Source organism: Xiphophorus hellerii, chromosome 23, assembly GCF_003331165.1.
Source record: "Xiphophorus hellerii strain 12219 chromosome 23, Xiphophorus_hellerii-4.1, whole genome shotgun sequence".
NCBI classification, from domain to species: Eukaryota; Metazoa; Chordata; class Actinopteri; order Cyprinodontiformes; family Poeciliidae; genus Xiphophorus; species Xiphophorus hellerii.
This window is the reverse complement of record NC_045694.1, coordinates 14,498,709-14,512,172: the sequence shown is the minus strand read 5'-3', so window position 1 is coordinate 14,512,172 and position 13,464 is coordinate 14,498,709. Positions and strand designations below refer to the sequence as shown.

The 13,464-nt window shown below is 38.3% G+C and overlaps 1 protein-coding gene across 1 annotated transcript in view; it reads left to right on the top strand.

Annotated features, from left to right (window-relative positions):
- Nucleotides 1–11,577, top strand: part of mid2 (midline 2) — a 102,487-nt gene extending 90,910 nt beyond the window's left edge. The window contains 3 exon segments of the mRNA XM_032554838.1: nucleotides 7,390–7,597; nucleotides 7,906–8,014; nucleotides 8,016–11,577. Coding sequence (XP_032410729.1) covers nucleotides 7,390–7,597; nucleotides 7,906–8,014; nucleotides 8,016–8,330 — 632 coding nt within the window. The 3' untranslated portion in view covers nucleotides 8,331–11,577.
- The last annotated feature ends 1,887 nt before the right edge of the window (nucleotides 11,578–13,464 follow it).

Genomic DNA, 13,464 nt, shown 5'->3' with positions numbered 1-13,464 from the left:
CGGGACTGGTTCCAACTGAGAGGTTCTGTTGTTTTTTTGTTTTGAAAATCCTCTGGGGGCTTTACATCCCATCACGTGGGATTCAGTGACTGATTGAAACATTTACAATCATGTCTGGGTGTGCTCTGCAGCTTTTTGGGTCAGTCACAGCAGCCACTCGTTGGACTCTGAGAGGCTGAAAGTGAGCAGTGGCTCTAATGCCGTCCTTTAGAGGAAGTATCAGTGAGCTGCTAGGTGCTCACGGTCAACATGTAAAGTAACTCTCAGTTTTCCTGAAAAACACATGAATAACGCATGATGAATAAGAATGTGGTAAGAGACGAGGGTCCACACATGCATGTGTGGTAGCGTGTGACCTTTTATCAGCGCGCCTGCACTCCTGCATTTACCTCAGAGTGAACCGTGACCAGTTTTCTACATCACTGTCTTTAGAAATGAGCTGAGAGAGCTATAAAGAGACTGAAAGAGGGAGTATGAAAGTGGATAAAAAAGTGAGAAAAAGAGAGCGTTGAGTGAATAAAAGACAGCAAATAGCTCTTTGCGCAGATGTGGGTTTGGAGAGTTCAGGACCATCATTGCGCTGCTTTTTAGCCATTTACAAAATCCAGGAATTTACAAAAAAGTAAAAGGGTGTACTTAAGCAAATAGTAATGTTATCAAAATAAAGATTTAAATAATTTGTTTACTGTTTATGCCATGTTTTACATGTTTCACTCCATCAGCTTTGATTTCAATTTGTCTGAATAAATGTAGAAAAATCCATTCAATGTATGTAAGATTAGAGAAGGAACATGTGCCCCCGCTCTTTCTTTAAAAAAAAAAAATAGCAAAAGCCAATATGATAACAATCATAAGTTTGGTATTAAAGCACCATATTTTTTGCGCTCATAAGCATGAAATTGAATTAAACTTGTAAATGAATTCGGTCAGAGCTTATTAAGGCAGCGGCTGAGAAAACAACCCACATTATTCAAAATGGCTTTTATTAATTTGCGGTTTGCCTGTGCTTTTTACTTCACTATCTGTCTCAGTAATTAATTATATCAAGAGCTAGTATATATACACAGCTTTCGCTGAAAATCCTTTCCCTTATTAGCTGGATATATACTGTGCCCTTCACATATAGAGGCAGCCATAATAATAATAATAAAAATGGAAAAGTCTAGGAACCGAGACACATTTCCATTTCCTGTTCAGTACAACGCTGATTGGTCAGGACATTAGCGGTATTTTTTTATACTGAATGAACCTTGATAAGCTTTTTCACATTTCCTAACTTAAAGCTGTAACTTTCATTCACTTGTCAGGTGACATTTCCTTTAGGTGTGAAGGCTGACAATGTACACTTCAGAAAAGGTCAGTCATCTTATAAAGAGAAGCTGGATGTTAATTAGGAATGCTTTTCAAGTCCTTAAACCACCGAGAAACGTAACCGTCACCTCAGTTTTTTTAAGTTTTTCTATCAGGCTTTATCAAAAGTCTTTCTAATTTTTTTTTCTAGCAGTCCTCCCTAACAACACCTTCCTAGACCGTTACAGGTGCAGCTGAAGAAGAACATAATAACGATGGACAGCTGTCTTTCTCTTGACTCTTCTCAGTGGGTTTTCTTTCCTATCAGACAGAGAAATACATGATTTATCAGTGAAAGGTGAGAAAATGTGATAGATAAACTCAGATCCCCTGGACGTTTTCTAATCACACCCATCCTGTACCTTGTTCTATAACTGATTAATTTACAATCTCACTAGAGTGCAGCTGCGTTTCATCTGGAGCGCCTCTGGATTACATACCACGTTACATATGAATTAGGTAGTCAGAAGACAACTGGCAGGCAGCCATGCATTTTAATTACATGAATGGATTTGTGAGTTCAGCAGGGATTCAGGAACCGGTGTGAGTTTGCACGTGTCAAGAGAATTCTCCGAATTCCTCCTGCTGCTGTTTCTGCTGCAGCGATTGTTTAGTTATGCAGTAAAATTGATCGTTTTTTCAATCTCGGCCTTGTTAGTTGCAGCTTAACCTTATCCCTTAGCAAAAATGCCAGGAAATGAAATAGTCAGTTACTAATAGGATGTCCCACTGCAAGATTCCCAGCATGTTCCCAGCAGAATGAGCCTGGAATGGAATTACAGCACGAACACGTTTCTTCAGCTGTGGCCCCTTTCAGCTCATATCTCTTCCTTGCCGTCGATGTGGCTTCTTTTTTTTGTGTGTTTGACAAGTTTCCATTTAGGATTTCTGAGTCTTCAACAATGCAGGGCTCCAAGACAGTATAACAGAGTTGTTATCACCTCTGCAGACAGCCAGATATACTTCTAATTACTGCTGTATTACTGAAAAGTGGAAACAGACTAATGATAGTGCATGAACAAATGTCCAGATTGTAGAATATGCTGTTCCAAATTCCCATCTTATCTTTATTGTTTTTGTTCCAAACTCTGAGCAAAAGCTGTGCAGCAGGATGATTGATTTGCTTGTGTTGCTATCAGCACTAATTCGCTTTCTACGGAGGAAATATGTTTGTGTTGTTTACAATAAAAAGAGTATTTGAAAGGGGTTTGGAATCAAATTTTTTTTGAACATCCACTGAGTTTGTACTAGCCTTCTCTCTAATATGCTGTATATCATCCTCACATGCCTCCTTTGTGCCTCCAGCCGTGTAGCACACCAGAGGAAATCACATTCGGCATGTTCTCCGGGTGCTGCTTGCAAACACCAGCATCCTCCCTGTGATTTTGGATCTGTTCATTTCATGGCAGCTCTTCAAATATGAAGGCACCCCGGTAACATAAGAAGCAGTCAGAATCATAGAAATACACATTTATTGCAACAAGTCCAACACTCAGCTCAAAGCAAAAGAAACAAGGATCCTATTCAGTCTGGAAAAGTCTAGCACTTAATATGATCATTTTTCAAGACTGGATGACGATGGAACAAGTTGGACCTTTTAGACTTTATTTTTTATTCTGTTCTGGGAATAAAAATGACAATTTCACCCTTCTGGCTGTGTCATAGTTGACATTTTTTGGTACAAAATATTGTCTTCCTGGGGATGTTTTGTATCTACCACCCCATTAATTACTCAGCCTAAGCATTTAAGTAATTTCCTATCCTTGCAATTTGCAAGTTCATTACATAAACTTGCAAGCAACAAGCTGCATACAGATATGTGAATCAAAAATTATTGGAAATAGGATATGAAATAAAGTTGTTTTTTTTTAATTGAGCATAATTAAATCATATAAGATTTTAGCCTTTTTATAATTATGTAGGAGCATAATTAGCACGTTATACACCCAAAATAATGTAAAGAAAAACAAGACCTTTAAAACAGAAACACATACAATAAAACAGACACAGACAAAAATAAAAACCAGATTCTGTTTTATTTGGTATGATTACAGGTATGAAATGTAAGTAGGAAGGGAATGAATGGCAAATAATCTAATTAACCTTTTGAGAAAATAAGTGAAGTTTCAGTCTGTTTTCTCATAAGAAGCAGTGGGAACTTCAGTGGTGCTTGATAGCGGAGCTGAGAGACTCAGATTGTTGAACATGCAGCCCTGAGCCTTCTCAGGGCTTAAGATAACTTTATGTTTGTCACAACACTCTGATACCATCTGGGTGCTTCAAATCAGAGACAATATGTTACATGTCAACAAAGGCCGCCACAGAGGAGAATCTGGCCGTGTCTCAGCATTGGGAGCTTTTGACGCAAGATTAAAGACAGATTGCGACCAGTCAGTTTGCGATGGCATCAGTTAGTACCACAAGGCGTTTTTAACATCATTGCTCAAACCCAATGTACTGTAAGTGCAACTCTTTATCATTTGTATGTGAAAGAAGCCTATTGCTGTCAGGGATGGGACAGAGGAATTGAGATTAGGGAAGGAAAAATGTTTCCACACTTGACTGCTTTCTTTTTCAGCACCAATGAGAAGAGAATTTGTGGGCATGCAAAAATTACAAAGTGAAATCCTTTTTGGTTTTTGGGTTTTTTTAATCATAGTTTCCCGTCAATACTAAGTAACACGAAAGCCAAAGCTTTTATTAAAATTTTTAATGCCCTTACAATGTGAAAATACAGGAGGACATTTACCAGTAATTAACTAAATATCCATGTTTTTGTTCTGTTCACTGCTGGATGCAAGTGTCCACAGTTCAATTCTACATGTTTTAAAATTAGATTATGGTGAAATATAATCTAAATCTGAAATTAGTTTACCAAGTGGAAATGTGGCGTTATCCAGTTTGAGACATAGATAAAAAACCTTCACAGTTTTTTACTGGAGTTATATTTCAAGAATCAGGCTGGTTCCTAACATTTCCTCTTGGGAATTTGCTATACTGTATACATGCTTTTGCACATAGTTGATGTTGTGTGCATGCGTCTGTCTGCTTGTCCTCTAATGTCATGTGCGTCTCCCCTTACCCAACCTCAGGGCCAGCCTGAGCTCTCAGGAGTCATACCCTGGAAAGGCATGACAGAGCCCCAGTGTTTGGAAATGGCTGCGCTGGCAGCGATAAGCAGTTCAAAGAAGAGAGCGCATTAATGTAATTGGGTGCCAGCAGCACATTGGCCTCATCGTCTCATATGCACACTCAGTGACACACACTCACCACGCAGATTATTGGAGAAGAGTGTCTGAGAGTGGTGAGAGGATAGAAAGGATGAGAAGGAAAGAATTGGAGAGAGAGCGAGAGAGAGAAGGAGGGAAGGGCAGATAGTGAGAGGAGAGGAGGAGTCGGGGTCCTCATTGTGTTGCTCATTAAGCCATGGGAGACTCTGAGAGGCTGAGAGATGAGACGAGAGGTGTCAGAGTTAAATGTCAGGTCTGGTAGGGATGTGACTGACTTTGTTGAAGCCACATACACACACCGACATGGACACCGAGAGGTAGCTCAGTGGGGCTCCTCTATCGTTTCTACAGACTCCTATTATCCCCTCAGCTTCCTCTCTCTCCCTCACTCTTTAGTCTCCTTTTCTCTGCCACTCACCTAGTTTGCCCCCCTCAATTTTTCCACCCATTACACCCAAATTACTGGTGTCATTGCAAACTGAATACTTACAGGCGGATAGAAGCGTTTCCACTGAATTGCAGCAGTTCCTACCAACTGCGGTGGAAGTAAAGGCCATTTCCTTCAGCTAATTTCCAAGTCTGTGTGATTGGAGGAACAGAGGGAGATGCCGGGTGACTTCCTTCACTGTTATGAAATGTTTTCACCAAAGGCAGCGCGGGCCTTTGAAGTTTCGACTCTCTCGCCCTTGTAATTCAAACAGTCTCCTCTTCTGTTTCTCCCTGTGAGTTCTCTGCAAGCACTTCTCACCCTACTTTTTGTTTATTCACTTCTGCTGCTGGCGCTGCTGCTCGAACTTAAATTCCTCTTCTTGTTTCTATTTTGGTTCATGGCTCTTTCTCTTTCTGGTCCTTTTTAACTCTACAATCTTGGGCGACCTGGTACTTAAAAGAGCAGACACAAAATAATTAATGTATAAGAGCTGAAGGAGTTTGATGCATTACTACGTTAAAGGGATCAGAAAAGTAATTTCTGAATAGTTAACCACTGCTATTACTACTGTTAACTAGTAACTACTTCTACTTTGAAACACATGGGCTTCAAAACAATTTCATCTTTGGTCTCAGTCAAGTGTAGGTTATCCTCTCTTTTTGCCAGTTCACAAATTTACAGGATTCTGTCTATTATTATTGAGTGGAGCCAAATCTCCAATAGTTAACAGCATATTACTTTGAATTATTGATTGTCAAAAGAGATAGCAACTAACGCATGTTTCATATGAAGCATCCAGCATTTTGGATTCACTATTATGAATCCAAAAAAGTACAAAATTATGCAGTTGTGAAATGCCGAAGGGACAGAATGACCAGAACTAGCTAAAATATAAAGAGCACAAACAATTCATAAGTGCCTAAAAACGTCTACAGTATTATCAACATCTGAGAAATGTACACAATTTTAGCATTGTCAGTGTACAGTATAAACAGATGGAGTTGTACAGCATAAATACATTTTGTAGATGTATTATTTGCTTAAAATTCTCTCATGCATGCTTTCTTAGGGAATTTTGATCACTGTACTAATCTGTAGACTAATATTTAACCCAGTGGCCCAACATTACTTTTTTTCTTGTCTGTTTTCCTATATGGCTAAATATTGCATTTCCTTTGAGTTCCTTCATAACTAAAAGCCTGTGTCTAGGTGCACAGTTCATGTTGTATTTAAGATCCTTCAAAGCTTTTTCTAAGCTTCCTGTTCTGGTTCTGTTTGAAGACCTCTGAATTCCTCAGAGAAGCTCTGTCGGCTCCTCTCTTGCTCCTTTTTAAAGCATTTGGAAATCTCCCTTGTAACAAAGAAAATGGACAGGAAGGATGTCTGGTTGTTTCCACCTATCCCAAGTGCCACTGATACAGTGCAGCTGACAGAAATGGTCAAGAAAACGAGAAATGTCCTCCTCTGGGACGAGACACTGGATACATCTGATGACATTGTGCTTCTGTCAGTCATTAAAGTTGCTTTTTCAATAGCGCAATGGCATCAAATAATTTCAACAGCTGACGGTGCTTTTTTTGTACCATTAACAGTCAACATATTTTATTTTTATTTACAATGACAAAATGTCAGTGTATTTTATTGGGATTTTATGTGATAGTCCAGAGCAAAGTAATGCATATTTATAAAGTGGAAGGGCAATGATTCACGACTTTCTAATATTTCTTTTTAAAAATCTGAACAGTGTACTAACTCTGATAGTCACGCTTTAACTCTGATAGTCCCACATAAAATGTGTTGTTGCTTCCAGTTATGTTGATGCTTTTGCAAAGAAGGCACTATATAGTAATATTTTGGATTAAGTTTATTGGAGACATCAAATAAAATTTCGAAAACCAAATTAAAATCAAAGGGCAATTAATGTTCAAATAAATTTGCACTGAAACATTATGAATATTATTTATAATTTCAACATATGTATTAGAACTTTAATTGCATGCATTTATTGTCCCACCTTAGGTATGGATTTTCTTATTTATTAAAATCCAAATTGTTTTTTTTTTGTTTTTTCTTGCAAACCTTAATCAACTTGCTCTTCATTGGTTTGTAAAATCTGTAAACCAGATTAAAAAATATAAGTTGAAGTCAATATAAATTTGCAAATACAGTGAAAATAGAAGGAATTAATAAACATAAAAATACAAAAGCTAATCTAAAAAGATGTGGCAAAAAATTTTATTCACATCTTTTGCCACATATTGTCACAATCCTGACAATTTAATAAACAATTTTTACTTATTTTTGCTGAAATAGTCTGCGTCGTCTTGTTCTTGTTCTGTAACAACCCTTTTCACTGAGCAGCAGTCTCTGTCTCTCCAGGTCAGCCATTCAAGTTAGACCCGAAGACCGCCCACAAGAAGCTTCGCCTGTCCAACGACTGCCTGACCATGGAGAAGGACGAGAGCTCGCTGAAGAAGAGCCACACTCCAGAACGGTTCAGCGGCACCGGCTCGTATGGAGCTGCCGGGAACGTCTTCATTGACAGCGGTTGCCACTACTGGGAGGTGCTGCTGGGAGCATCCACATGGTGAGAGACACGCTCTGGCACGAGAGCGTTATATAAGCCTGCAAGTAGGCTCAGTAAACTCAGGCATCTTTGGGGAGTTTAAATCTAGTCTGTTATGCAAACTCCTCACTCACAAGCAGAGCCTTACAGAGAGAGTGCATGCTCTTGTAACTACATGCATCTCTCACTAATTGGCTGTGAAGGAAAGGTCTCAATGAAGAGTCTTCCCTATGTTCTATTTCCTGAGATTAAGTGCAAGTTAAGTCAGTAAAGGGAAACCACTTAATTCTAATCTGTTTTAAAATAAAAAAAAACTTTCTTTCTTCCAGGTATGCCATCGGCGTTGCCTACAAATCAGCTCCGAAAAATGAGTGGAGCGGCAAGAACTCGTCCTCGTGGGTGTTCTCGCGCTGCAACAACAACTTCATGGTGCGGCACTGATGGTAAGGAGATGCTGGTGGAGGCGAGCCTGCAGCTGCGGCGGCTCGGTGTCCTCCTGGACTACGACAACAATTCGCTGTCCTTCTACGACGCCATGAATTCCCAGCACATTCATACTTTCGAAATCTCCTTCCTCCTGCCTGTTGTACCCACTTTTATGATCTGGAACAAGTCAGTCATGATTCTCTCAGGACTACCTGTCCCAGATTTTGTCGATGGGGTGGCTTCAGATCTCCAAGAGCAGCAGCAGCAGCAAATGGGTCTGTGTCGACAGGAATCGCCGTACTTGACGGGGATGAAAACCTGCCACTGACTAAGCTTGCGACAGAAGAGTGGATTAGGACCTGACAGACACTGACGGCTTGACTGAGCTTTGCTCTGATCCTCAAGAAGGAATGGGTGACTGTCTGAAAGCATTGGAAAAATGTTACTCCTGTTAGTTTGTAGCCACTCTGTGTTTTGCATATTCATCTAGCTTATAGGAAAGGTCTGTTTGACTGAAAAGATTAATGTGTGTTAAGTTCATCAAATGCCCTGAAGTCACTGTCAAAGGCAGCTTGAGCAGGGCCGGATTCCTGGTTTTCAGAACCATTTTAGGCCCTTCTGTTTTTATTTCTTTTTCTTCCTTTGACCCCCTAGGCAGGAGATCAAGGTGAAAATCGTTCAAGTTTAAAGTTGCAAGATAGAACTAGCGGGATTAAGTCTCATTAACTTAATCATGAAAAGTCTTATTTTTAAATTGTGAAATTTTTCGTGCAACAGGAGCAAATACATCGGCATACCACCAACAGGTGCATCTTAGTAAATTATAACACCACTCTTTAAAAACTTAAAATGATTCTAGAAACACAAATGTCTGCCTCCTCCTCCTGGAGCAGTGAGTGGCATGAAATTGATGCTGTACACATGAAGGCTGCAGATTTCTTCCCCATTCTCATTCTGCCCATTTTCTCTCATGACTATGGATAATGAGAGCATAATCTTTAATACCTTTTATAAATATAGATTTTTGGCCTCCTGAGGAGAAATGTATAATAATACATATTTGAACTCAGCTCATCCGTGTTGTTGGGCCTGATATTTATCATCTTCCTCTAAACCTAAAGCCAACAGAAAGAAAGTCGTATAGATTTCAAAGTTTGCTCAGCCACCAAATCATCACTGTGGAGCTTTAGAGATGACCTCAGTAAAACTTATGATTTCTGATTTTCTTTTAAAAAATGTCACTTTGAAATTTCTTTTTATTTTTTTTATTTAAATTACTGGAATAAATTTCCCAACATCAATTACATAAGCGATGTTATAATTCACTGAGACACACCTGTATAGTACAACTTCCAGAAAATAAGCATATTCTTCCACACCTTAGTCCAAAACTGCAAAAAGATTAAATATTTTGTTTGTTTTAAATTTGGATGCCAATTTATAACACTGATTTGAATAAGTGATTGCAAGTTTACTTGTAAATACTTGTTTTCTGTGTCCTTGGTAGCTGTAACTTAGCTTTCCTAAAGCCTTGTCCTCGTTCTTCCTCCTAGATTTATCCCATCAGCCCTGTTTGTGTGAGTGGGTCCAAACTTCCAGGTTCCAGGAAGCTTTAACGTTGCTCCCAGATTTTGTTTCTACAACATCACAGGGAGCAGATTTGCATCATGTGACTACTCTGTTTGTAAGATAAGAGACTTATTGGACACAAGAAAACAAAAGTAGTATTTATAGAAAGGAAGATGGTTTAACTTTATTTTCACTTTACAAAATATTCATGATGCACTTTTTGAACTTGACATCATTTGCCCTCTGTGTTGTAAAGTAGAGCTAGAAGTGAGTGGCAGGTTATAATGGGGAGGATAAGTGAAAGAAAACACTGTGTTAAATTATGTTTACCATTAAAATGAGTGTGGTGCAGCAAAATGCTGACAACTTTTCAGGCAACTCTTATTGTTGCCCAGAGCAAAATATAACAATGAAAAGATCTTTAGTTCCTCATTGCACTTTGAAACAGCATACAGTAAAGTTAGCGTTCTTTGGAAAAGGGATGTGATTTTTATCTAAATGGTGATAAATTAACAACTTTTTTTTTACTCTGATATTAAATTTTCAGGGCTGAAGAGGGTTAACACTTGCTATTTGTTGCAGTGTGACGGCATGACTGTGTTTTCCTCCACATATGTGCACATTTTAACACCACATAATGCTCCATGTCACAAACAGTGCATGCAGCATTATCAGATCACAGGAGCTCACTGGGAAGTTCACTACATATAGTTTCATTGTTCATCATACAGCAGATTAACTCCAGTTATTCTTCGCTATTCACATTTAGTTATAGCTCGAGGTGTTCATAAGTTGTTGGGGTTTTTTTTGTTAGGTTTCAAGGCTTAGTGTGGGTGACTGTTTTTTCTGGTTTGACATTCAGGTAGCAGTGCTGACCCAGACAATCAATGTGTATTATACTGTAGTTTAGGCAGATTAAAGAGGTTGCACAGAGGAAAAAGCTGACAAAAAACTGACACTGGATGTTGGGTAAATGAAAAAATATCTATATGTATGTAGTCTTTTAAAACTGATCACACCATATGAGAATTTTGCATTGACTCTCATTTGCCATTTCTATTCTGGCAACTTTTGATGTCATTGTGTCCGAAAGTCTGTGAGGCAAGAAAACATTGGTTTAAATGTTTTCCCATCTCATGTATTAAAAAGGTTTTTCGTTGATTTTATGGAACCACAAACATCCAGCAGTTTACCTATCAGCTGTGCAAGAGTTGTCACAATTGCACCGGATCAGCGATCATTTAAAGAAGGCCTTGATGGTTAGAGATGACTCACTTAAGATGCAGCAGAGTGGGAAATCTGTCAGGCTTCTGCTAAGTTTCTTTTGATTTTCAAATATCCATCAGTCTTGTGGAATAATGTCCGTCACAGACTTGACCGCGCATTGATTTGGGAGGACGAGCTCAGTGTGTGTACTTGGCCAGGTTACTGCATGAATATGTGACCTTGTTGAAGGTTCAGAAAACTTTTCCTGTCAAATCAAACATTCAATCTTTGTTTATTGCTTTTTTGTTTTTAAGGAAAAAAGAAACGAGACAACTACACAAAGTTGCCATCGCCGTGCATATCAGATTGTTTGCAGTGCTTCTTTTTTGTGTCACAAGTCAGTACAGTAAAATATATTTACGGTGAATGACTTTCAATAGCTTCCCACTCCTCGTAGTGCCGTGTTTATACCCTAGAGACAATGCAATAGATTCTTCTTTTTGCTTTCGTTTTCAGTAGCTTTGGGACTTTTTTTGTTTTTTTCTTTTATACAACAGGAAAAGAAAAGTGCTCCTCTCCTTCATGGCACTGGGACCTTAAAAAGCAGCACAAACAGAGTGACTTTGCCTTCATGCAATGCTTTCTGTTTCCATAGATATAACTGAAATACTTTTAGCCAGAGAGGAATGTAAATCAGAGGGGGAAATATATATTATATAAAGTTGTATAATGTACAAAATATATATGAACCAATGTTATTTATGTGAATTTGAGTCCAATAAAAAGTCTGATCCCAAAAATCTTCTTGTCTTTTGTCCTTTATGTTGAGTGTTATGAACAAAAACAGTGTTCCCTAAGCGCATTAGTTTCCTATTTAATCATAAGCAAGACAAATTATAAAGTATTTCTGTAGAATACTAATCACTGGAACTAAAAATCTACAATGCATCAACTTTTTTTCCCTGTCACATTACTATCACTACTTTTGCTGTGTTTCTGAGTTTGTTGTGATTTTGTGTTATAGAGTAACACAAAGTAGCACCTAATTTTTAAGTTATTGATCTTTTTCCCCTTCCTGGTAAAGAAAAGTCCATCAAGATCCTGCCATGCTTAGCCATGTAGATGTATTTATGCTGATGTATTTATGCTTGTGTTCCTTTTCACGTAGTGTTTTGCATTTAAATCCCGGTTTTCACTTTTGTTCTACAAACAAGCCTCTGGGGAATTTACAGAATATCTGTAATACATAGATTAATTACACACAGACGGACTGGATTTACTACTTATGTGCAGAGATGGGTAGAAAACCCAAACACTGTACTCAACTAGAGTTGCACAACTTCAACATATTTTTTTACTCAAGTAAGAGTAAAAACTAATCGTTCAAGAAATTATTCACAAGTAAAAAAGTATTTCATAAAAAGGCTACTCAAGTACTGAGTAACTGATCAGATCATCTGATTTAATATTTTTAAAGTGATTTAAAATAATTTTAAAGAGTCTGGTGGTAGAAAATGGCATTAGAACAGCAAAGCTTGTGAACAAACAAGAGATCTCACTGTAACCTAAACTATAGGTGTGTGTATTTTTCCTTTATTATGTATGAGTAGTGATACTTTCTAGAAATATTGCTCAAATAAAATTAAAAAGTACGGTATAGCAAAACCACTCAAGTAATTATAACTGAGTAAATGTAAATAGTTACTATCCACCTCTAATTATGTGACTATCAGGTTTAGGGGCATCAGAGAAAAGGGGCTGATTACAAATCCTTGCCACACAAAGGCAAGGATTTGAGCTGTAATATGACTAAATGTGAAACTGTTTATGGGGTTTGAGCTGCGTTTCACTCAAACAAATTTCTTATAACTCCTGTGATGCCATTGATGAGTTTAAATGTTTCAAAGCACAGCGTTTGAAGGGCCACAAGGTTGCCGGCCTCTGGCAGGTCATCTAAAGCTCGAGGTCGAGTTAGAGGGAATATATCCGCTTAGTTCGTCATCTGCCATCACCGAATACGGCCTGATTCCCAACAGTGCCTGCAGGCGTGGAACACTGTGACATTGACCCAGAGCTGATAAGCAATATGCTCACTTTTTTTGCAGTTAATATACATTCAATTTATTCAGCGGAATCAAATATATTCTAGCTGTATCACGATTTTCAGAAACGTGATGTTTTTGATTTGATCCTCTAAACAAGGCCTTAGCAAAGATCGAAGTGTGTAGTTTGTTTTCTGAAGAGTCTGACAGTATCCTGTATCCTGGCAGGTAATGCTTCAAAAATACAGAATTTTTATACAGCTAGCAGCAGCAAAATTCAACCACAGATTGTTTTCAACAACACAGGCAAAATAATGTATTCACAGCACATTTCAACCATGAATTAGGAGCTATCTACAAAAGGTAAATGCCTGATAAAAGCCTCATACGATCTGCGCTTAAAAATATATTTTACTTGCAGACGCTGGAATTTAGATTAACTCTATTACATGTGTAGCAGACAGCAGAATGATTTTGCACATAGAATGAAAAAAAAGTGAATTAGTTTGGCATCTTGTGACACAGCTGCAGCTATAACTGCTGCTGGCTGGCAAACGCCAGAGTGGACCAGAAGGATGATTTTAGCTTTTGTAGATATTTGATGACTGGTTATTACCAAAATGATGGGGCTGTGAGGACGAGTCC